The sequence below is a fragment of the Corvus hawaiiensis genome, chromosome 1 (assembly GCF_020740725.1).
Source record: "Corvus hawaiiensis isolate bCorHaw1 chromosome 1, bCorHaw1.pri.cur, whole genome shotgun sequence".
Taxonomy (NCBI): Eukaryota; Metazoa; Chordata; class Aves; order Passeriformes; family Corvidae; genus Corvus; species Corvus hawaiiensis.
In genome coordinates this window covers 25,243,110-25,265,282 of record NC_063213.1, presented here as the reverse complement: position 1 = coordinate 25,265,282, position 22,173 = coordinate 25,243,110, and the positions used below count along the sequence as shown (strand labels likewise).

The following is a 22,173-nucleotide window of genomic DNA, read 5'->3' as shown; positions in this document are numbered from 1 at the left end:
GGCAAATTAGTTTTAGTTATTGCACATCCATCCTCCTATCTTTAGTGATGGGTGGTGCAGAAAATGCTGTGTGAAACTGATGCTCATTGCTGGCACTGCTTTGCTGAAGATATGGGCTATGAGTGAGAACAGGTCAGAGACTCATCAGCTTCTGGAAGGTGTGGTGCAGTAATCACCAAAGTCAAGACAGAAGGATGTTAGAAAAAATGTGTCATTCTAACCTTAATGTTAAAATGTTAACTTCTTTCAGTAAGAAGCTAAGAGAGAGAGGAAAAGATACTACTAATAATTCTGTAATTATACTTTTTACCATGCATGTCATATAGTAATGCTTCTTGTGACATATAGATCTTTGTTCTAAGAAAATGAAAAGGGGACTAAGAATTTCCCAGTTACCAATATTTTCAGTTCCTGTTAAGCAAGTTCCAACACAGTGTATAAATTGCAGAAAGCAATTTCTGTCTGAAAAAATCCACTCATTATTGCTCTAATGAAATTATAAACTCATCAAGAAGAAATAATTTGTGCTGTCTAGAAGTAAGCCACTTTTATTCAAGCGCAGTTTAGAGAACGTTTTAAAAATAAGCTGGAAGAGAAGCAGGAATGTTTCCTGTTTCCCTCTAGAGGGAGCATGACAGTCAGGAAATGTGCAGCATCTACAACTACTGAATACCTGGTGCTTTGTAGTTTACCTTGTAAGTGGAGAGGAAAAAGAAGGCTGTCAGCTGTGTATATAACTTATTAGTATTATTCATACCTTTATTCACCTGAAGTATCTGGTTGGTAATTGACTTACCCCTAGCCCAAAATTCATTGTTCATATCTCTAATCTTCATAGTAACCCATCTGAAATTATGAGAATTGGAAGGAAAAGTTAATTCTTACCTACATCTTTGTTTGTAGTTGTACTTCATGTATTTAAAGTTTTGATTTCTGAGTGTGAAAGTCTTTATTGGTGAACAGTTGTCTTTACAGGAATGCTATGAATCTTGAGTTTGTTTTCTGTTTCCAAACTGGAAACAGACATGGCATCGTTCATGGCATACCAGCCCTGCCGATTTCCTTTTACTTCTAACTTGTTGGTCATCAGTTTGATAGTTTTGGTAATTGTGCTGGTTTCCAACTACACACAGATTCTGTAGCTGCTAATGATACTTAGCCCTCAGGTCTTTAAACCAAATTTACAAGAAATGCTTCCTTCATATTCTTTCATATTTATTATTTTTGCATTGTCTTCTTGGTACAAAATTCAGAGGGCACTCTCTCTCCTGAAACCATTTTGGTTACCCTGAGGAGATCTTCAGCCTTGTGTTGTTAATGAATGTCAAGCAGACTTCCATCACTAGGGACCACATAAGTCCACCCACAGGAAGCAAGTCTTGACAGCAGATAACCTTAATGTTTTTTATTAACCAACTTTTGGAGGCAGAATAAAGAAGTTGCCAGTAGAATTAAAGGCAGAGATTGACATAGTCCAGACTGAAATACCTGTCTGTCCCCAGATTTATTCAGTTTCAGAGAAGAATTTTTAAAAGAGTCTTGGAAGTCATGGAGTTTCTCTTCTTAATTAAGGCCAGAGGACCTGACAATGCCTATTACGGGAGCTGTGTTCCTGTCAAAATGAATAATGTAACTTTGTGGAAAAATCTCTTTAAGCCACTTGCAGCATTTGTGATCAATAAAATTTCATGTTACATGGTTTCCTGTATTCTCTTCTCTCCTCTCTTCTCTTAAATTCAAGGCTCTTGAGATCTGCCAGCAGAGGAACTTTGTAGAAGAGACAGTCTACCTTCTGAGTAAGTAACTCAGAATAAGTAACTGTGATAAATTACACCACTTTTAAACTTTTAATAAAGTTTATGATGTTAAAATGTATTGTCTAGTATCGTTTTACATGCTTTCACAGAGACAAAGTTTGTATGCAGTCAGTGCAACCAAATAACATGATTTAGAAAATAAAACAAAGCACTGGATGGATATGATGTCTTAACTTTATATATTTTGTTACTGTGTTTCTTACTTGGTGTTCTTCTGGGGCTCTGAAAGTGTTGCAGAGGCTATGGGGAACACCTTGGGCGGGGAGGTATTTTTGATACAATCTCCAGGAGAAGAGTAATACTGTTGGTTTTGACAAGAGAGGAGAAATTAAACAAATGTTTTCTTCTGAGTACATCTCAGCAGCTTAGTATTATCTTTTGCTAAGGTGAAAGATTTGCTTATATTGCTTTCTATCTTTTTTCCCCTTGAAATTAATTGTAAATTAACTCCTTCAGCAGACTAAGAATTCTATCTCTGAATGAGAGGCATCGGAAGACTTATATGTATGTTTATGTATTAGTCATGAACAGAATAGTAAGCATTTTTTAAACAATCTCTGGTTTAGTAAGAAGATATTTTGTGGACCATTCCACTGGAGAGTAGGATTTACAAATGAATTTATTTAAAAGAACAGTTCATAATTTCTCCTACGTCCACCTGTTTCCTCTTATTTTTCATGAGTGTAGGCTGCACTATACTTAAGGCAAATTAAGAGGGCCCATGTGGGCCCTTGAAGCTGGTATTTCATGTTATAGTTTATGTCCATACACATACACACACTCCCCCTCATGTTAGGTGTTGCTGCAGTTCAGAACCCCACAAATGACCCAACACATCCTTGAGAAAGCCTCCATGTCCCAGTCCAGCAAACTGCTCCAAGCATTTGTTCAGATTATACTGATTTGCATTCCTACATCTGAATAGACTAGATTTGGTCTTAGTTGAATTAGTTTGAGTCAACTTCACACTTACAAAATTCTTACTGAAGGAGCACTGAACACTGATAAGCAATTAGCATTTATAATCTCTTTTACTTATTTTTCCTTCCAGGCAGAATGGGTAATAGCCGCAGTGCCTTGAAGATGATAATGGAAGAATTGCAAGATGTAGATAAAGCTATTGAATTTGCCAAGGAACAAGATGATGGAGAACTTTGGGAAGATCTTATTTTATATTCTATTGACAAACCACGTAAGTAGGATAGTTTCTGGAAGCCTTGCATGTGTGGAATGCTGTTGCAATTAAAGGACTGAATTATTCACATGTATGTTAGAGAAGGCGTTTATGTATGGTCAGGGAGGTGGTCTGGCTTGTGAAGCACAACATAGCTGTCCTACTGTCCGTAAAACTTGCAGCAAGGCAGCATGAGGGTGTGCTACACAATGAGTACTTGGAGGCTTAACATTGAATAAGCTCTGCATAGTTATGCCCTTAATGACAAATCAAGGGGACAGTAGTGCTTTTAATCTAGCAGAATGAGACTTTATTTTTAGACAGCCTCAAAACACAGTCTGCAAGCATGATGAGAATGTTGCGTACTGTGTTACTACAACTTCTTCCCTTCGAGATTCTGAAAATGAAGAGCCCACACCTTTCTTCCCCTCAGCAAAACAACTAATTTATTTTGTTTCTGGATTATAAAGGTAAGATTGGTAATAATGAGTGCATTTTGCTTTTCATCCATTATATTAACAGCTACTCCAAGTTAAAAGGATAGACTCAGAAACATAAGCATCAGTGTTGTCAAGGAGGCAGGTTCAAAGAAGTTCAAATGACTAAGAAAATAGAGAATTTTCCTAACTATCTACTCCATTAGTTTTTGCAACCTCTTCTAGGGCTTTAAATCAAGACTTTAAAGTCTCTCTTGGCACCTCTTTTCTGGGGGATTGAAAGTCTTGTTGAATTAGTGTGAGAATATATATCTTTTCATCCCTTGGCTGCTAATTTTGACAGGAAGAAGTTACCAGAATCTGTTAAGCCTTGAGAAGAATGGCATTCTCAAATTACCCATACTTGAATGCATCACTAGAAGTGATGCTACAATCAGTGACATCTTTAGAGCAAAAGGGATTCAAAACGTACAGAATTCTCTCAGTTCCTATATGTTACAGTTTCTGCCTATATGCAGAGCAACTCTAGTGATATTCCTCAGTTGTGGGGGTTAAAGAAAAAACACAGCCTTGAGTCATCATTCTAGTGTGTTTTTTTAGCCAGATGCTCTTCAAAAAGCAAAAGACTTCTATCATGTCACTCTCACCAGTGTTTAGAAACACATTGAAATCAGGTTAGGTGCGTGAAAATTTGGTTTTAAACCCTGGAACTGGGAATGGAATTCCCACAAAAGGTAGTTAATTTTCTCACTCTGTTTGCTTGAATGCTCTTTTTATTGAATCAAAATGCATTATTTGCTTGTAAGCTTGGGCTGGAGACTCAGTTACCACTTTGCTGAATATGCTGGAAGTTCTGTAAATTGCCAAACTGTATCTTCCTCTCTTTCCCAAAGGCTTGTATTCAAGTAAACACAGCTGCGAGAAACATACAAAGACTCTTAAAGAGACCTAGTGTTTTCACTTAGTAGAGAACTGTCAAGGAATAAGCCAAAGCCTGCAGCTTGTCACCAAAGTAGCCTTTAATCAGGTATTTTGCCAGATTATTTTTCTTAATTTCTTTGCCTCTTGGTTTTCACAGCTTTTATTACTGGTTTGTTGAACAATATTGGAACCCATGTTGATCCTATTCTTTTGATCCACCGCATTAAGGAAGGCATGGAGATTCCTAATTTGAGAGACTCACTAGTGAAAATTCTTCAGGACTACAACTTGCAGGTAGATGTTGCATTCTTCATGTGATACTAATTTTCACAGAGACAGCAAAACCTCTTTGTCACTGAACAGCACAAGAAATGGCTATCATGATTTGTTCAGTCATCAGTCATGGACACTATGGGCCAGTACAAAGCTGTGACAGAAACAGTGGAAATTTGCCAAGATCTCTTGATGGCTTCTAGCCCTTCTAAATGTCTTTCATACTGTCATAAGCCTGGTGGGTAAGTAGAAATGGAAGCATCTTGAGTGATTTTACACTACCCAACTGTCCAGTATTGGACAGTTTCATGACGATTACTTTTCATTCTCTCACATGAATGCAGAGGCACAATGGAGGCAGAATGCAACATGCCCTCACTGAAACATTCACCAGGTGTTAGAGCTATATGTTAAGTGTCATACTAACTGAAGGAAGATGAACTTCTAAAATCAAATTTATGTCAATGGTGCAGAATCAGTTGGTTAGAGCCCGGTGCTAATAATGCCAAGGTTGTGGTTTCAATCCCTGTATTATGGACCATTCACTTAAGAGTTGGACTCAATGCTCCTTCCAACTCAGAATATTCTATGCATGTGTTGCTGTTTATGCATAAAAAAAAAGGACTGTTCACTGGATTATGGGAGTTCTTATCCTAGATAATTATACAGATATGTGCAGTTCCCTACATGGTTGGTTCTGAGACATGTTTGTAAGAACTTACAAGAAGCATACCCTTCAGTGTTCCCTGAAAGTAGCCAGTAGGGTGTATTGCATTGCATATTTTAAATCTCCCTGCTACAAAAGGAGTCCCAAACCTGAATTCTCTGTCATGCTGTTCTGCATCTCTCTACTGAAAGAAAGCTACAGAGGAGTTTGAATGCCTCCAGTATGACTATGCAGAATCCAAGAAAACATAGCTCAGTAGGCAGCTGAAACTTCAATTTTCTGAGCCTCAAACATTTGTTCCACATCTGCTATTAGTCTTTCAACATTTTGAGCAAATAGATGGGCTTGATGATTGCATTAAGGTCACGGCTGGTGTCTTGCCAGGCCAGTAAAAGCCCGTATCTCTCTTCAGGGCAGTGTTTAAGCCTTTCTAAGGCTTTTCCATTATTTTATTTTTATATGAACTTCAGATTATAACCTTGTCTATTTCAAAGGAGCATTTTACATTTCTTCATCTCTCAATTCTTGTTATATGCAAGGAACCTCCCCGGATAAATAGATACATGTTTGCATATAATGCATGTTGTAACATTACTTCCAGGTTTTGACTTCATTGGGTGCTAGTGTCCTTCCAAAATGATGCTAGCTAAATACCATGCTGCATTTCAACAGTTGCATGTTAATCTTGCTGCTGTCAATACCACCATTGATCTTCCTGTTCCTGCATTCTCATCAAATCAAAATGTAGTATTTGTTGTGTTTGCAGGCAGACTGAGAAAGTGCTGTAAGCATAGCTTTACACATATACAAAATATATTGTGTGGCTTCAGACAAGGCTGATGACATCATTTGGTCATATTTTGGGGATGAATGTATAATTTTTTTCTTCAAATACCTTTTAACAGAATTACTTTTGAATTGAAAGGGTGTATTTAACCTTGAGAATGATACCTAAAATGATTTGCTGTTAGCATTGAAATAATTAATGGATTTCAAATTAATTGATTGTAAAGTAGAATTGGATAGCTCTAGGGCTAAAGTTTAGATTTCATAGGGATAATAGAAATTAAGGAAGCTTAATGTAATTTGTGCTTGGCTTGCTTGTATGATAGAAAAAAGTATAGCCGAATAAAAGGCAATACTTCATTAGAGAAATGTAAGTTATAGTTTAAAATAAGTATTCTTTAAGTGTTACTGGCAATGTAAAGTGCACTGTTTATGAACAGATGGTATATCTACATTGAAATTTAGGGGTCTTATTGCTGGTCTTGCACACTCGCCTAAGTAGCCAATTGGCAAGCTCAGATTTTATAAAGGGACTGTTTCTGCATTCGGCATGTGCTCCAGGACATGGCTGGGACTTCAGGTGAATGTCTAAGCAGCCTCTCCTTGCTGAGGGCAGTTCTGCCTTAGTGGAACTGTTATTGCTGCCTCATTAGCTGTTTTAAAACGAGTCTTTGGTGTGTTTGTATAATGCCTGGTCATACCTCTACACATTGTGTAGGTTCATGCTGAGAAGTCAGTGGCCTTCATTCTGGCCTGGCACAACTCTGTCTTTTGGTAGAAACCTCCTGATACGTAGCATGAAACCTACCAGACATTTTGAACTCATTCAGAAATACAGATTTCATTGGCTAGGATTTTCTATAACTTCATCTTTTTGGATCTTGAAATCTGTACGCATGTAAGTTTCATTGTTCTCATTTTCAAAGGCAAAAAGAATCTTGTGCTAAGATCCATGGAGGAGCACAGGCGAAAAGAGAACCTGCTCCTTGACTTGCAAGTCACTGCCTAACACAAAAACTGTGGTGGTCTTTTCATAATGTTGGCTTCCCAAACAATGTTACCACTGTGCCATTATATTGTTTAATTAATGGGTTCCTTTTGCAAGCCCTGATAAGACTGTTTTATGCCTATGTAAGCATGCAAATGCAAATTTCCTATTATGCTCTTGATTTTTCATACCAGTAAACTGTACTTAGGTGTGATTTGAAATATGGAGGAGTAGGAGTTAGAAGCAGGGCCTTTGACAGACTTTGTCTTTTTGAAAACCACTCTTTCCGTCCCAGCAAAACCAAGTAAATCAAACTGAGTGGCTGCCAAAGGATGTATGACTCACAGCATGCATTAGAGAATCCAACAAGAAAGTCTACTAATGCAAATTTGATTGTAATTTTTTTTTTTTAATACGGACTCTTCCTTGAATAATTTTTATTAACATTGGCAGACTGCAGACTGATTGCATCACTTTAACAAATTGCCACCCACTAGATGAACTGCTGCAACTGTTCTATATGCTACTATAAGCTCACCTCAGCTGTGTGGTTAACGTTTAAAATCTGATCACTATTAACCAACCAAGCATAGCACTAAAGCAGAATTAAATATTCTTTTGGGCAAAAACAAAACATAGATCATGTACAATTTTTTTCTTAGATTACTATTTCAAGTAAGCGCTACTAATTTGCTTTTTTCTCTGACATTACAGCTCTGCTTTACAAGTAGGGATCTATTAACCTGCCTTCCAGAATACCCATTTTTATTTTCCAACTTCAGGAAATGTAATTCTGCCATGAACTTAAAACTGAGCACACTCCTAACTATTCCCCTAAGCAGGGAAATATTTAAGTGCTCATTTAAGTGGTTTTCTGAATTGGGATTAAAACTTGAAGTGATTTTTTTTGGTTTTTTCGCCCCTGAGGATGATTTATTTCGGTTTTTTCTCTTTGTCAACATTTGAGTTCATGTATTAAAGCCATAGTACATAATCAAGTGACACTGTTTGACTGTAGTGATGAAAGTTTATTTACTGCTGAAATAATACTGATTTTAGTGTTTATACACAGTAACATTCACAAACAACAAAGTTATGAAGACATAGACAATGAGAACAAAATTATAGTTCTCTGAATTTTAATAGGAGCATTTATCAAAAAAGTGTAGTCTGAAGCTTTTTTATTGCTTTTGAAATCTACGTTGCTACCATAAATTTATAGATAAATTAGACATGTTGGCTTAAAGAGAAACCTGCTTACTTATTAGAAATTACACATTCCTAGTGCTTTTTTTATTTAAGTGCAATTAAATCACCGTTCTCCAGGTTTCTAAAGCATTGTATCACACATTTCACAAAGAAGACTGGGAGAAAAATCCCCTTATTTGTAGACTTGTGAGTTAATTATAAGCCTGCTAAGCTTTCCAAATGTATAAAATAGGTGTCTTTTCAGCTTTGGTTTGTATCTGAATGAAATGTAGCAAATTATTGTGGTATTGGAAGACGCTTAAATACCTCTTTGTTTTATAAAGAAATGCTTCATTTTTCACCCTGTGGCATTTGTAAGAATAAAACTTTGAAAGATGTTGGTATTCTAAGTCTACTTTTTCCCTAGCTTTAAAATACAGAAGCAATTTGTTTAGATATAGTACTATAGATTTTGTGGATTAGGCATTTTAGTCAAATGTTGACTTACTAGTTTGCACTTTGCTTGAACCTGCAGTAACTCTGATGGGTAAGAGACATTGATCCATTCACAGACTCCACATATATCCATTCATAATAGAGTTTATGAACTAGCAGAACCCAGGGATAATCCAATGAATGCTGCTTGAAATAGCACCTGGAAAAATTGTTAGGTTATGGTCCTGAATGTAACTAAAAATGCTGTTCAGACACCTTGGAGGCACTAGGGGGCAGGTGGCAGCTTGCACAGGGGGACAAGGCTGTAAAGATTAAAAATAATGTGCTTTTAATTGTGGTAGTGATGCTGTTTGAAAGAATTTTGGTGAGTGGCCTTGAGAAAGTTGGACTTGTTTGAGGGTTAAGCTGAATCAAGGCCTGAATTTACTCCCAGAGCTTTGAATATACCCTTTCAAATTAACTGCATACTGCAGTGCTTTTCTTTAATGTTAGGCATTTGTAAATCAAGACTGTTTTAATTAAATAGAAGGGTTTATGCCTAATATCTTCCCTAATAAAGCCAGAAAACAAACTATTTTTTGCAATAGCTGTTTTGGTTTTAGCAGTTTTCATTAATTTCATGAAGGCATTATTTTTGCACAAAACTTCTTTCTGTAGGTGCATGATGCTGTCCTGCTTGTGCTCACAATTATATGCTTTTAAAGGATAAGTAAAATTCAGTTTCATTCTCAATTCTGTTTCTTCTTGGAAAGTGATTTCATTATAGATTTATGCCCAATGTCAGTTTTAACTAGTTCAACTTAATCTTAGTCCACAGTTACCTACTTCTCCTCCCTTTTAATGAAGCTCCCTCTCTCTTGACTCCAAATTCCTTCTCCTTTGCTTTCTGTAACTCTTAAATTATCCATCTTTGAGGTTTTCAGTTTCTACAGAAGTGTTGAGATATATTACCTTGAGAATTGACATTTTACATTATGCATTGTGATTTTTCCTTTTATAATAATAGCTACCTACTGTATTCCATTTCTAGCAAAATAAGGTCTGACAGTCATTAAATGTGGTATGGAAAGATCTTAGTGTTGTTTAAATAATGGCAGAAAGTGCATATTTCTTAAAAGATGCATTTTATCAGGTGTTTCTGTTACTCCTGGGTTTTCAGGCATCAAACAGTATTGAGGTTTTCCAGTGATCTAGTGATGTCTTTTGTTTCCCTCTTCATTTTTCTTTTTTAATGAAATTTTCCTATTGGCACACTGTATTTTAATTAGAAAAGGCTAAGACACACTTCCATCTTCCCACTGTATCTTTGTTCTGCTCCTTTCATTTAACATGGTTGAAGCACCAAGGTTGTCAGAGTTCTAGAAACATTTGGACAGTGTTCACAGGCACATGGTGTGATTCTTGGCGCTCTTCTCTGCAGGGCCAGGAGTTGGACTTGATGATCCTTGTGGGTCCCTTCCAGATCAGGATATTCTATGACTCTATGCTTGTTTTACTCCTTTTACTTCAGCATGGGGGGGGTTTCATCTGTCTTTCTGAAACAGTCTCATTCAGTTGTCCTTGCTAAAAGTTTCTTGGGTTTTTTTCAAACCTTGCAACATTTTTCTTTATTTAGAACAAAATTTTACATTCTTTGTTGCCTTTGGATAAAGTTAGCAGGGGAAAGACATAGCCAGATTGTTCCTGAGATTATCAACAGATAAAAATGATTAATTTTCTAAGTGTTTGTCTCGTAGATCTGCATTCAGTTGCTGGTGCTCTGAAATGTTTTATAGCTCAATGTCTCTAACACTGGAAAACTGTCATTCACCTATTGATATGCCCAATTTTAAATGCTCATAGTGTTACTCAATGTTAATTTTTTCAATGTACTTCAGATTTGTGGTCTTATCTGCATGTCATTCTTAGTAGTGTGGCCTTATTACTGCATAGTGTGTATGTAAAAAGGTAGAGTTTTGGACCGTGTCCACGTGGCTATAAAATCTATTATTGTATTTCTTCTTAGGTATTTGCATTCGCTGTATCTTGCACTATCTTAGAATGCTCAATATTTCCTGTAATACAAATGATCAGAAGAAAGGAAGGAACATTGCTTCTTTATACCTCTCTTTTAGTAGGGTTGGTCACATTATAATTGACTGTGAGTATCTTTGGAAAGCACTTTTCAAAGGAATTGTTGTCTTGGAAAAGAAATTTCCAAACATCAGTTTGGGAGGAGAAAGAAAAAATTCCAAAATACTTACTTGGGTTTGTCATATTTCCAAACTTGCTTCATTAAGTATTGTGAAATAAGGCTCTGTATAATTTCTATGCCCTTGCTTCTTCTGTGTTTCAAAACAGTTTCAGGCAATGACAAGTCAATCTAATGAAAAATACCAAATAAGTCAAAAGGAAGCTGAGACTTCTGCTAAAGAGGAATGAACTAGGGACCTTTGATTAGTTGCATGGACATTTAATACTGCTTATTAAATGACACCTCAGCAGGATATATGTTGGAACAAAATATATTTTGAATTGCTCTGTTTACGAAGGTTTTATGATTATCAAATATCTTTTCTGAAGAAGACAGGAAAGATATACATAGAAGTTGTTTTGAAATGGTTTGGAAATTAATTCTGAGGGCACTGTAAAAATTCCTCACTGTTGTAATTTATTAACACCATCTCATAGAAAGATGTTCATAATTTATGGTAACAGTATCTTTGTAAAGGATTTTATTTCCTGACATTTGTTCTTGTTTTGTGGGGTTTTGGGTTTTTTTATTGTGGACTTTTCATTTAGGTAGAGGTGATGGCAACAATAGGTTCCTCCTTTGCCTCCTTTGTAATACCTTGAAAAGTCTTAAACATTCCTTGCACTCACTGTGGCAGCAGAGAAACACAGTGGTGATTTGTCAAGATAGTTGATATGCCCATCTGTTCAACAACCACTGTCTTTTATGTTCTTTGCACCAACAGATCTTGCTGCGGGAAGGTTGCAAAAAGATACTCGTTGCTGATTCTCTTTCTTTATTGAAGAAAATGCATCGAACTCAGATGAAGGGTGTCCTAGTGGATGGTGGGTACAGAGGAAACATGATGACTTTCAAGGTTTAAGACTATAGCTTGGTTTATTTACCCCCTGACTGTCTGCTTTGGAAGCTGCCCAAAAGCCTGAGGTTTTTTACCTTATCTGTGGAGTGTGGTAGGATACTAGATGCTTTTCCCCTTTGCAAAGGAATTACTTGTATCTCAAAAACTACAAGACCCAGCATGCAGCTGTTTCTCTTGATCAATCTCTGCAAAGCCAGTAATGTATTGTGTCCTGCAGTTTGTCTGTAAAGGCGAAAATGTTGTTTGGTGCTAACATGGACAGTCAGACGATAATAATCTGCAACCAAAGCAAAAGATACAAGGTGGTTGTCAGAAACAGTTGAAAATATTTTGCAAGGTGCTAATGATGCATGTGAGCAGCGCTGTAATTCTCACTAGCTGAGTGTTAATAGCAAGAGACAAAAGCTGACAGGACAGAGTACCAGAGCTTCTGCTCCAAAATGCTGCAGTTAACAGCCACCCATCCCATGCTCCTTTTTTTCAATTTGCCTTTTGTCTCTACAGCACTGATCCTAAGCAGCCTTAGTCCTGCACTTCTGCCATCATCAGATCTAAATATTTATCATGTTGTTGTTAGAAATGCTACTTCAATATTGCTCTTCAATTTTTAATAGATTCTGTTAGGCATCTTAAGTAAATGCTTTAAGACCAAGCTCCATTTCTGTAATGGCAGTATGTTCATGGCTGCTTTATAAAAAAGTAAACATGGAGTTTGTTAACAAAGCTGTTCTTAGTTTTCTTTTGTTTTGTTTTTCAGAGGAGAATATCTGTGAATCATGTCTGTCTCCAATACTTCCTTCAGGTAGGATGCTTTTCTAGGAAAAAAAAGAGGTTGTAAATTTTTTTAATTAGTATTTTAAGAGGAGCTACAGTTTGCATTTATTCATAAAAATGTGTAATCTCCCTTGGTGATCACTGTATAAATTTCAATCTCCTATGCAAAGCTTGCTTTTGAATTGTGACATGGAAGTGGAGTCTAATTGGACATTTTTTGTTGCAGTAAACCCAGATACTCTTTTTTTATTCACCTCTTTTTATTCACTTATTCCTTATTTTCTGTTTTGAATACATGGAATTCAAGGCAACTTTTAATTCCATCAACATACGTATTCTCAAAGATTATTAGAACCACAAAACTAAGCTGCTGCCACCAAATCTTGTCCTCCTCTGTTCGATGATTTAGACTGAACTCGAAGATTATAAAATTTTATGGAATGTACTTTTTGTCTGAATGGTGGAGAGTTCTTGGCTTCAGTCATGGCTGCCATGTTTGAAACATCTTAAAACCGACTAGCTTTAAAACACCTTCTAAAGTTAGTTTTGAAACTAGAAATTCAGGATGTTATTTTGGAGATGTATGTGCTGCAAGGCAACTATAGTCCAGAAATATCAATGTAGCTGTTGGGTGTCTTAAAAAGAAGTAATTTTACTAAGAGTATATCTGTCGTGGCATGTTCAAACAAGAATATATAAGACAAAGCATATGTACAGACATTTGTTTGTTTTCTAAATGTTAATAACCTGATAGAATTAGTTACAGTTTATCTGGTTTCTACTATTTTTCACTTAAATAAATAAATAAAAACAACTATACTGGGATCATGTGCAGCAATATACAGAACAGGAAAACCTGGCAGAGTTGAACGTGCTAGTGCTTTGAGGTATGTGTGTTGAGGAAAAAAAGAGCCAAAGTAGAATGTGAATGATGTTCATGAATAAGGTGGTTATTCTTTAGATATGTGGATGTTGTATTTAGAGTTCTAATTTGGCTAAATATTCATGTGGGAATGAAAACCCACATCATGCACCTAGGCAGCCTGGTGCCAAATTTCAGGATCATGCCATGCAGTGCAGGCACTAGAACTGCTCAGTATTCTGGTTCTCTTCACACTAGTGCAAGAATTTTTCTGCTAACTTTTCTTCAAAGCAGCTGAATTATTTGGTGGTAGTTTACTGTTGTCCCTGCCCAAATTTAGCATGTAGCATTTATTGACATGAAAAATTCCTGGTGGAAGGGTATACAGCATTTAAGCCACAGAATAAAATTGTTTTGTAACTCCATCACTGGTATACATTACCTGAAACCATCACTCTTCATGGTTTCTGTGAATGAGCCAGAATAATTTGGAAACGATTTTGAGAGATGTTACTCGAAGTTTCTCTGTGTATAATAGAATGTGGGCATATATTGCTGTAGCCACTAAATCATTTGTTTCATTGCCCTGTTGAATGAATTTCTTTTCTGTTTCCCAGATGCATCCAAGTCCTTCAATGTGGTAGTGTTCCACTGCAGACACATGTTTCACAAAGAGTGCCTACCTGTACCTAACACAGTAAGAAATCAGCTTAATATGTCTGACACCTTTGCTGAAGATAAAGTGATACATTATTTTCTTTTGTCCTTAGCTGTGGGGAAGGACATGGGTCTATGAGGAATTATATGATTACAGTAATAACTTGAGATGATACCACATAGTAGTATGTGACTAAGGAAAGGGAATTCAAGGACATGGCCACTAAAGTTCATCCAATGTGGAAAGAAATCACTGCTGTTTGAACAGTATTTTATCACTTTCTGCAACCTGAATATGTAATCCAGCTCTGAGACATACAGGGAATACAGTCTGTCTAATTTTTTAATTAATTCTTTTCCATTCCAGCTTTTACTTTAATTAAACATACTCAAAGACAAGAATAAAGGTATTTTCTCAAGTGAACCATATTAAATGATTCTGACCTGGAAGACAAAAATCAGTCATTTCAGAGTGAATGTTTAAATATCTTTGTAATCATCCTTATGCTCAAAACATGTTTTTCTTTATAAGTTTTTGGGAGGCTTGGTTGGTTTTTTCAATTAACACAAAGCAAAAAATAACTTCTAGATATAACAGGGTTTAAATTTAGGAACGAAGTCATTCAAATGGTAACAAAATCACATAGAAAATTAAGTTTTTAAGATTCTGTATCTGTCTCTGAAAATTTATATGTAGTGAAAAAATAGCTTTAGTGAATCACTTCTTCTGTAAGTAAACAAAGTGCTTGCAGCCATATGGTACAGCATGTATACTTAAATATGTTATGAAAAGCTTAATGTATTAGATCATCTGTATGAGAAAGCCCACTAGTAAATATTTCTTCAATATTTATCCCAAATTTTATTGTGAGAAATAATTTAAAATTTATCTAGCATTCTCAGTTTTCTGGGGTCAGTGACTGGTTAGGTGGGATTTTTAAATGTTACATTGATATTATATGATATCTATTCATAGACAGTATGTATGAATACATGGGTGTCTGCATGTGAAAGAGCCAAATTTCTCCTGTTGTATTGTATTTTGTGATCTTAGGTGATCAGTCATGTTACTGATATTTGGTTATTGGTGACATACTGAAAGGAAAATAGTGCATGCACAAAACACACAGAGCTAAACACAGAGCAACAATAAATACATATTTGATGTCAAATGACAGTATTTGGGCCCTGATCTCAATTGTCAGAAATCTGTGGAGCACTGTCCAAAGACAGAGCTGTGACTAAGGCATCCAGTGGTTATTGGAGCTGACCAAGTGACTTTACTCTCGTCTTTATATATTGAGATAATCAGTGATGCTTTTTACTGTGTACTTTTCATTTTTGGTGTGGAGGAAATTTGACCTTACTCTCCTGGCAGGTGGTGGTAATGCCCTTGGAGTGAGTGGCGAGTTGTACCCTCTGGCTCCAAAACAGCCTGCCTTACTATGTTTTTTTATATTGTCTTCCCTCACCTGTCCATGACTATGTTGACAGGGAACAGCCTGACTGTGAGCAGTAATTTTGAGAAGGGCATTAGCACTTTTCATTCATCTTCACACATTCTGATGTGACTACATTTCTCTGAGAGTTTCCTGTTTTCTTTTTTTGATTTAGGTATCTTCTGTCCAGTTCTGCAATATATGTAGTGCCAAACACCGGGGGCCAGGAAGTGCAATCCTGGAGATGAAGAAATAGCAGTTACCTAGTTCTCCATGTCAGTCAGTGACACCAGATCTGTTAGGACCATGCAGAGCCACTGTATTTTTCCATTAGACATCATTTCTGTATGTAATTTTGATTGTGATTTAAAAGTGCTTCCTGTAATTTATCCTGTTTATTGAATATTTTGGGGAAAGAGAAAATGTGAAAACCTTTCTCTGGTAAGTCTTTGTTATGCAATTCATATGTCATGGTTCCTTTGCTCAGCTTGTTACTTCATACTGGAACAGAAAAAAAATAAAATGGGAAGAAAAAACCCATACAATTTAGAGATTTGTGTTTGCTATCAGTTAATGTGCTTTACAGTTTGGATCCACATCAGACTTATGGTTAGATATTGTAAAGAAAAATGTATTGCCGTGAATTCAGCTCACCAGACTACTTCAGTCCTGATTTAGTCTATTAGGAACCTGTTTACCTGGAGACCCATAGGAGTCTGACTCCTTTCAGTGGAATTGCTTCAGAACTTGAAGTTGTCTGTGTGCCAGCTTATATCTTCAGTTAACAAATTTGTTAACCACGAATTCCATACATTGGCAATTTGCCTTGGTTACACATTCATAGTTCATTAGAAACTGGTTAATTTCTCAATTCATATTCACAATGCAATAGTTTAAAGTGAGCTTTTCTCATGTTCAACTCATCCAGAAACTATATTTTTAAATGTCAGCAGTAGGTCTTTATGCTTATTTTATGTGTGACTGAAGTGTATGATTTCATTTAAGTGCAAGGGAAAAGTGTATCTGACCTTTCAAAGGTAAGATCTCTAGAAGTTTCTTTTGGCCTTAGAAAATTAACAGCTAAGTTAAGTCAATCGGATGTTAACAAGACCATACTTTTCATTTGAACTGCATTCTGTTTTGTTGATCCAAAGGAAGTGATCTTTCAGAATGTCTTCACAGTAATGTAATCTGTTTATAATATATGCTGACTAAATTCAATATAAGCGTCTTTTCCTTAAGAAAAGTGAATCAGAACTCCCCAGTTATCTTTCTGCTTTTTAATAACTTGGGTTTGAAAATAAAAATATATTGTTTTGCCATCAAATTGTACAGTTTAAACAAGTTAACATACTAAGTTCTAAAACAATGGTATAGGGATACTGCGGTCTATCTGTAAAACTGGAAAATACAGTACCTCTAATAAAGTACCTTCTTCTGTACTTTATTCCCATGTAAGTACACTTTAAAATAATTTTTACTGTGGAAACTTGGATTTCTGGTTTATGTATACTCATAATACTCTTTTTAAATCCTCTGGGCAATTGGTCTTGCAATCTGAATAATGATTTTTTGTTGTCCACTGTGCAGATCTGTATAATACTGGAATAAAATTTTATGTGTTTAGAAATGCTAGGATTTACTCTGCATGATTACATAGGCAAAACAATCATTAAAAGAATAGATCTCTTAAAAGTATAGTAATCTGTTGTGTTAATACAGACAGCTGAGGAAAAATTTTTAAATGGTGCAAATTATTAATGAACATGGAGTAGGTGGCATAACGTAAGGATAGGAGGTTTGTAGTGCTGAGCATAGTCTGCACACATCAAGCTTCACTCATAAGAATTAGTGACTGGCTTTGCAGCTGTTCGTTTTCAGCAGGTAGTACACATTCTCAGGTATATTGTTCGTTTATCCGTTCTTCACTATACTGATCAGGAAAGCTGCTTAGATTCCTAGTAAATTAAATGCTGCAGTGAGCTCAAGGGTTGTTTCACCATGATGTTTAAGTTATTGCATGCCATGCCTGTAAAAGTTTAAAAACTTTTTTAAACCCCCGTTCTTCAGTAGCTTTAAGCAGCTTTTCTATATTATATCCTGAGAATGCAATAAGCTGTCAGCTTACAGGAGGAAAAACTCAAATTGCTTCTATACATGTATATGGCAAAGTGTCCTGTAGCTTAGAGTTATGTGATAATTTCAAGAAGGTGTATTTTTTACTTCAGCTTGGCCTTAAATTCCCTAAAGCATTTGAGCATTCTGTGACTCAGTTTGCTAGTCTGCCATCATCAGCAATACTGCATTATACCCTGGCATATTCTTTGCATTATGCAAGTAATTTTAAATCACTCAATGAAAATCTAATCAAAATCTTCTCTAAATCCAAAGCTTCTTTCATTTGGGCTTCAGGGACTACCCTTTTCATGTTCCTGAAGTCCAAATTTGCTTGTTAAGATTCAGCAAGAAATGTACAGACCTGACTTTGATTCACTCTTCTTCCTAAGAAGCCTTTACACCGTAGAAAACAACTGATGTTAGAGTCTAAAATATTCAGCTACCCAAGAGCTTTTCTTCTGAAGAATAATTTTGCCCAAGAAATAACTGTAAAGTTGCAGAGCCTTTCAGAAAAGTAGAGTAGCACTTAATCAGTTTCACCAGCACTTACTTCAGATGTCAAAGTTCTCGTACTTCTAAGGTAAACTTAAAATAAACTTAAAAGCTATTTTTTCTCTGATACATCCTGTTCTGTGTGAGTTCTTGACCAATGAAGCCAACTGAAAGGATTTGTGATGTATCAAGTAAGTACATACTGGTTTGTCATACCAAAAGACAGAAAACTATTTTGGTTTGTAGCAGGACATCTCACCCCCACAAGAACTTATCTCATTAACCTGTCAGATAACTCAAACAAGACAAGCTGTCTTGTAGTGAGTTATTTTGGTGCCATGGGGTTAACACTGGTCTGGAATCTCCCAGCTGCCGATAAACATCTTGCTGTTGAAGTGAGATCTGGCCCGGTAAGTTGTCTGACTGACAGACACTCACAAACTACGAAAACCTCACCAAACTTTAACAAAGCAGAAATCTTCTATACATTTTCCTGAAAATGTATGGGAGCTTTTCTCATGAGTAGGGATGCCTGCTTTGCAGTTACTCTCCAGGGCTTAAATAAAGGAATCTGTGTACATTATCGTCATTTCAGTGGTAAGTTACATTCGACTCCTAATCAATACTATTTCTTTTGCTAGCTTAACTATAGGTACCTTGATATAGTGCAGTGTTATTATATGCTATGCTGTAATCTACTAGTAGTTCTTTACTTTTATACTGTGTAGTAAGTAATTCTGAGTAAGATGTTTCATCTGTTATCTCTTGTCTGTTTAATAAAAAATTCATTTTTATACATAGACCTGATCTGCCATCCTTATAACTTGCGGGCCAAAGTGATTTTTTAAATTTAAACTGTTGACAAAATCTGAGGCTAAGGCAGGGCTTGTTTGAAGCTCCCACTCATCCTGTGACAGGCTAAAAGTGAGTCTTTGGATGATTTTTCTCATCTCTCCTTGTTTCATTATTTTAAACCTTTAATGCTATGTGATAGGCTTGGTGAAAATATTGGGATACACTGAAGATTTTGGGGGGCCCAAGAGATGGGAAGCTAGAGGTGCCTGCTGAGCATGAGGCTATTTAGTCCTGCTGAGAGCTCAGGTAAAGTGGACAGCGTCAGGATAAAGGTTGACTTCTGCAAAAGAAGAGGTTAATTGTTCTACTGGATCAGCAATACATTCAATCAGCTGTATGTGGTGCTTGGGCAAGAGTCTGCTGCCCACCCTGACATGATTCAGTGGGTCAGTTAATCCTTCAAGACATTCTATATACAAAGATATGTTCTCTATAGCTGCACTACAGGAAACCTTGAACACATTGGGTATTACATGTTGGAACATGAATAAGCTCAGTGTCTGACACTGGTCTTGTGTTACAGAGCAAGAGCAAAAACAAAATTCGTTGCTGGCTTCCCTGTTTTTGGATCCGTATCATATTCTATATGGTATCATATTCCATGGATCCATATCAAAATACGATATTTTGGATCCATATCATATTTGGAATAACTGTTTTCATGGACAGTTACTGCCAAGGATTTGTCAAGCACTACTGGAAAGCAACTAACAAGAAATAGCAAGTTGTCTGTTACGTTTCAAAATGTGTTTTTAGTAAAAGACTATGCTGCAACACGTTTTTCTACATTTTGGCTGATAATTGGGTAGACACTTTCAATATTCTGTATAGAATGCACAGGTTGGTCTAGCAAGTTTTCATTGTAGGGAATTTAATCACTTTCCATCTTAGGCTTAATGTTTATTCAGCTGGAATCTTCTAAGCAGGCACAGTTTTACTCTTTGCTATTGAATACACTACCACAGTGGTTTTCTGCTTGCTGAGTAGAGTCCTTACTGTAGTTCAAGGGAACTGGAAATAATCTCTTAAATAAAAAGTCATGGTGGATTTCCTGCTTCTGAAATATTGTGATTTAGCATTCAAGTATTGTTCGTCTTTCGTCACCTTGGAAATACAGTGTCATCTCTGCAGGCTGGTTGCACTGGTCCCTGCCTATCTTACTTGATAGCAGTTTGGAAAACTACTTGCAGGAAAATTCTTACCTAATGCTGAACAAAGGGAATTATCTGAATGAGAAAAATCTCTCTGAGAAGCCAGTTTTCCCTCTCCATTGTACAATTCTGGCCTCTTATTCAGGCAGTGTAAGTTTTACCCTTGTTTATAAATGCTAGACATAACATCAGGGTCTCTTCCTCTCTAGAAAGCTTCCCCCTTGAGTGCATCTTTGCCAAAGACTTGCTATAAATCAACTGCTGTACTTTCAAAACAATTTAAACAAGACTTGTAAGAAAAGAAGTACCTCATTTAGAGAATGACTCTTTAATTACATACTTTTGGGACTGTCTTCCTATTCTATTGGGCCGTGAAAGATTAATTTACTTTTGGCATTAGAAATATCCCAAGATGATGGTTTTTTCTGTTCTTCAAGACAATGTGTGCTTTCTTTTAATGTAATCAAATATTAAATTATGCAGAAGACAGGACATCTGAAGTGTCTGAGGCATCAAATGTAGAAGAGTGTGTGAGAAGTTCTAAGAGAAGCCAATGAGTCATAGTGGGAATGACCTAAATTTAGCCTTAAAAGCCTTCCATGAATGGGAATCATAATAAGCTTTTGCAATGCAGCAGATCTTAGGGGTTCTGGTATGTTCTGACTGCAACATTCACCCAGGAGTCTGCCATCTGAATGGACAAGGCTGCCAGTGGCATCTGCTCCTGGACTGTGCTTAGGACCAGTCATGATGCAGGAGTCAGAAATGTGCTGAGTGGAGGCTGATACCCCTCCAGCCTGAAGGAGCTGCCAGAGGTGGAGGTGTAGTAGTATAATTAAGGGCTAGGAAGTGGCCAGAGCTGCAGAGGGCAATTAATTGTTGATAGGGTTTTTCTCCCCTTGCTTTTAGTCAGATCCCAGTAGGATTTAAGTCCAGGTAGGTTGACAAGGTAATGATATCTTGGTGTCTGATAGCTGTGACATTTAGAAAGATGTCAGCTGGATGACATGTTCCAAACAGTGTTCATAGGATACAGATTTATCTGTTTCTGGTGAGAGTGATGGATGGGAGCCACAATAAATAAGTTGTGGATTTTTAAAATATCTGTTTAAGTGGAATGTTCTTAAAAATGAGTAATTGTCTCACATTTTATCATTTTGTGTTTACAATGAAGTAGTAGCATTGGAAGGTGCAGATGACAATAGTGTTTTTATTGTGTAGAACCCATTCAGTAGCAGCTATTTTCGCACATGCTGGCACAAGAATGACTGAAGCACTTTTCAGTGTCCAACTCTAGTGTGTCTCTATTGAGTCTTCATCAGGAATTTCTTCAAAATCGTGAAGACCTTTAGTTAAGCAAACCCAAAGCTGGGAAGCATTTTCCCTGTGTTTCCCTGAACATTTGAGCCAAGAATACATTTCTGGCATAACTTAGTTCTATGCTATGCAGACTTTCATTCTCTCTGCAGTATCAAAAAACTTCCCAGTGACATGCTAAGGGAAGTATGTTCCATTTACATTGTTTCATAATCATTTTTTCTCTCTTTTCTCCTTCTACCCTTCTCCGCTCACCACTCCCCTCTGAATATGTGCAGTGGAGTGAGTGCCTTTTTTTGAATTGTGTAGTGATTTTCGGTCATTATCTGCAAACACACTGTGCTGTTTATGTGTTAAAGTATGTACTTTGTATATCCTGTGGGATATACAGGTCTTTGTTCATCCTTAGTTCCTGGGGGAGTTCATTGCCTGGTGTCAAGTTACGGAAAACATTTTCCTTCAGAGGCAAACTTTCCAGGACAACATTTTCAGTGGTGCCAAGAGAATCATTGAGATAGGAAGGGACCTTTCAAGATCATCTAATCCAGTTCCCCTGCTCCAGGTTGGTCCATCACCTTCCCAGGGATTGATTGAGTCTAACAAGCCTGTGGTTTTCCAGATCCTACTTGCTCTCTAAAGCTGATGATATGGTTAAAATGAGAACTAGAGCCTTGAAGAGTGAGATTTACTTTTTTCCACTCTTCAGAAA

The 22,173-nt window shown here is 36.6% G+C and overlaps 1 protein-coding gene across 2 annotated transcripts in view; it reads left to right on the top strand.

Moving 5' to 3' along the window:
* Positions 1 to 18,941, top strand: part of VPS41 (VPS41 subunit of HOPS complex) — a 114,247-nt gene extending 95,306 nt beyond the window's left edge. For both annotated transcript variants that reach the window (XM_048297075.1, XM_048297068.1), the window contains exons 23-29: positions 1,742 to 1,796; positions 2,869 to 3,009; positions 4,507 to 4,643; positions 11,665 to 11,764; positions 12,557 to 12,601; positions 14,053 to 14,132; positions 15,707 to 18,941. In XM_048297075.1, the coding sequence (XP_048153032.1) occupies positions 1,742 to 1,796; positions 2,869 to 3,009; positions 4,507 to 4,643; positions 11,665 to 11,764; positions 12,557 to 12,601; positions 14,053 to 14,132; positions 15,707 to 15,787 (639 nt within the window). In that variant the 3' untranslated portion in view covers positions 15,788 to 18,941. The remainder of the gene's footprint in view (positions 1 to 1,741; positions 1,797 to 2,868; positions 3,010 to 4,506; positions 4,644 to 11,664; positions 11,765 to 12,556; positions 12,602 to 14,052; positions 14,133 to 15,706) is intronic.
* The last annotated feature ends 3,232 nt before the right edge of the window (positions 18,942 to 22,173 follow it).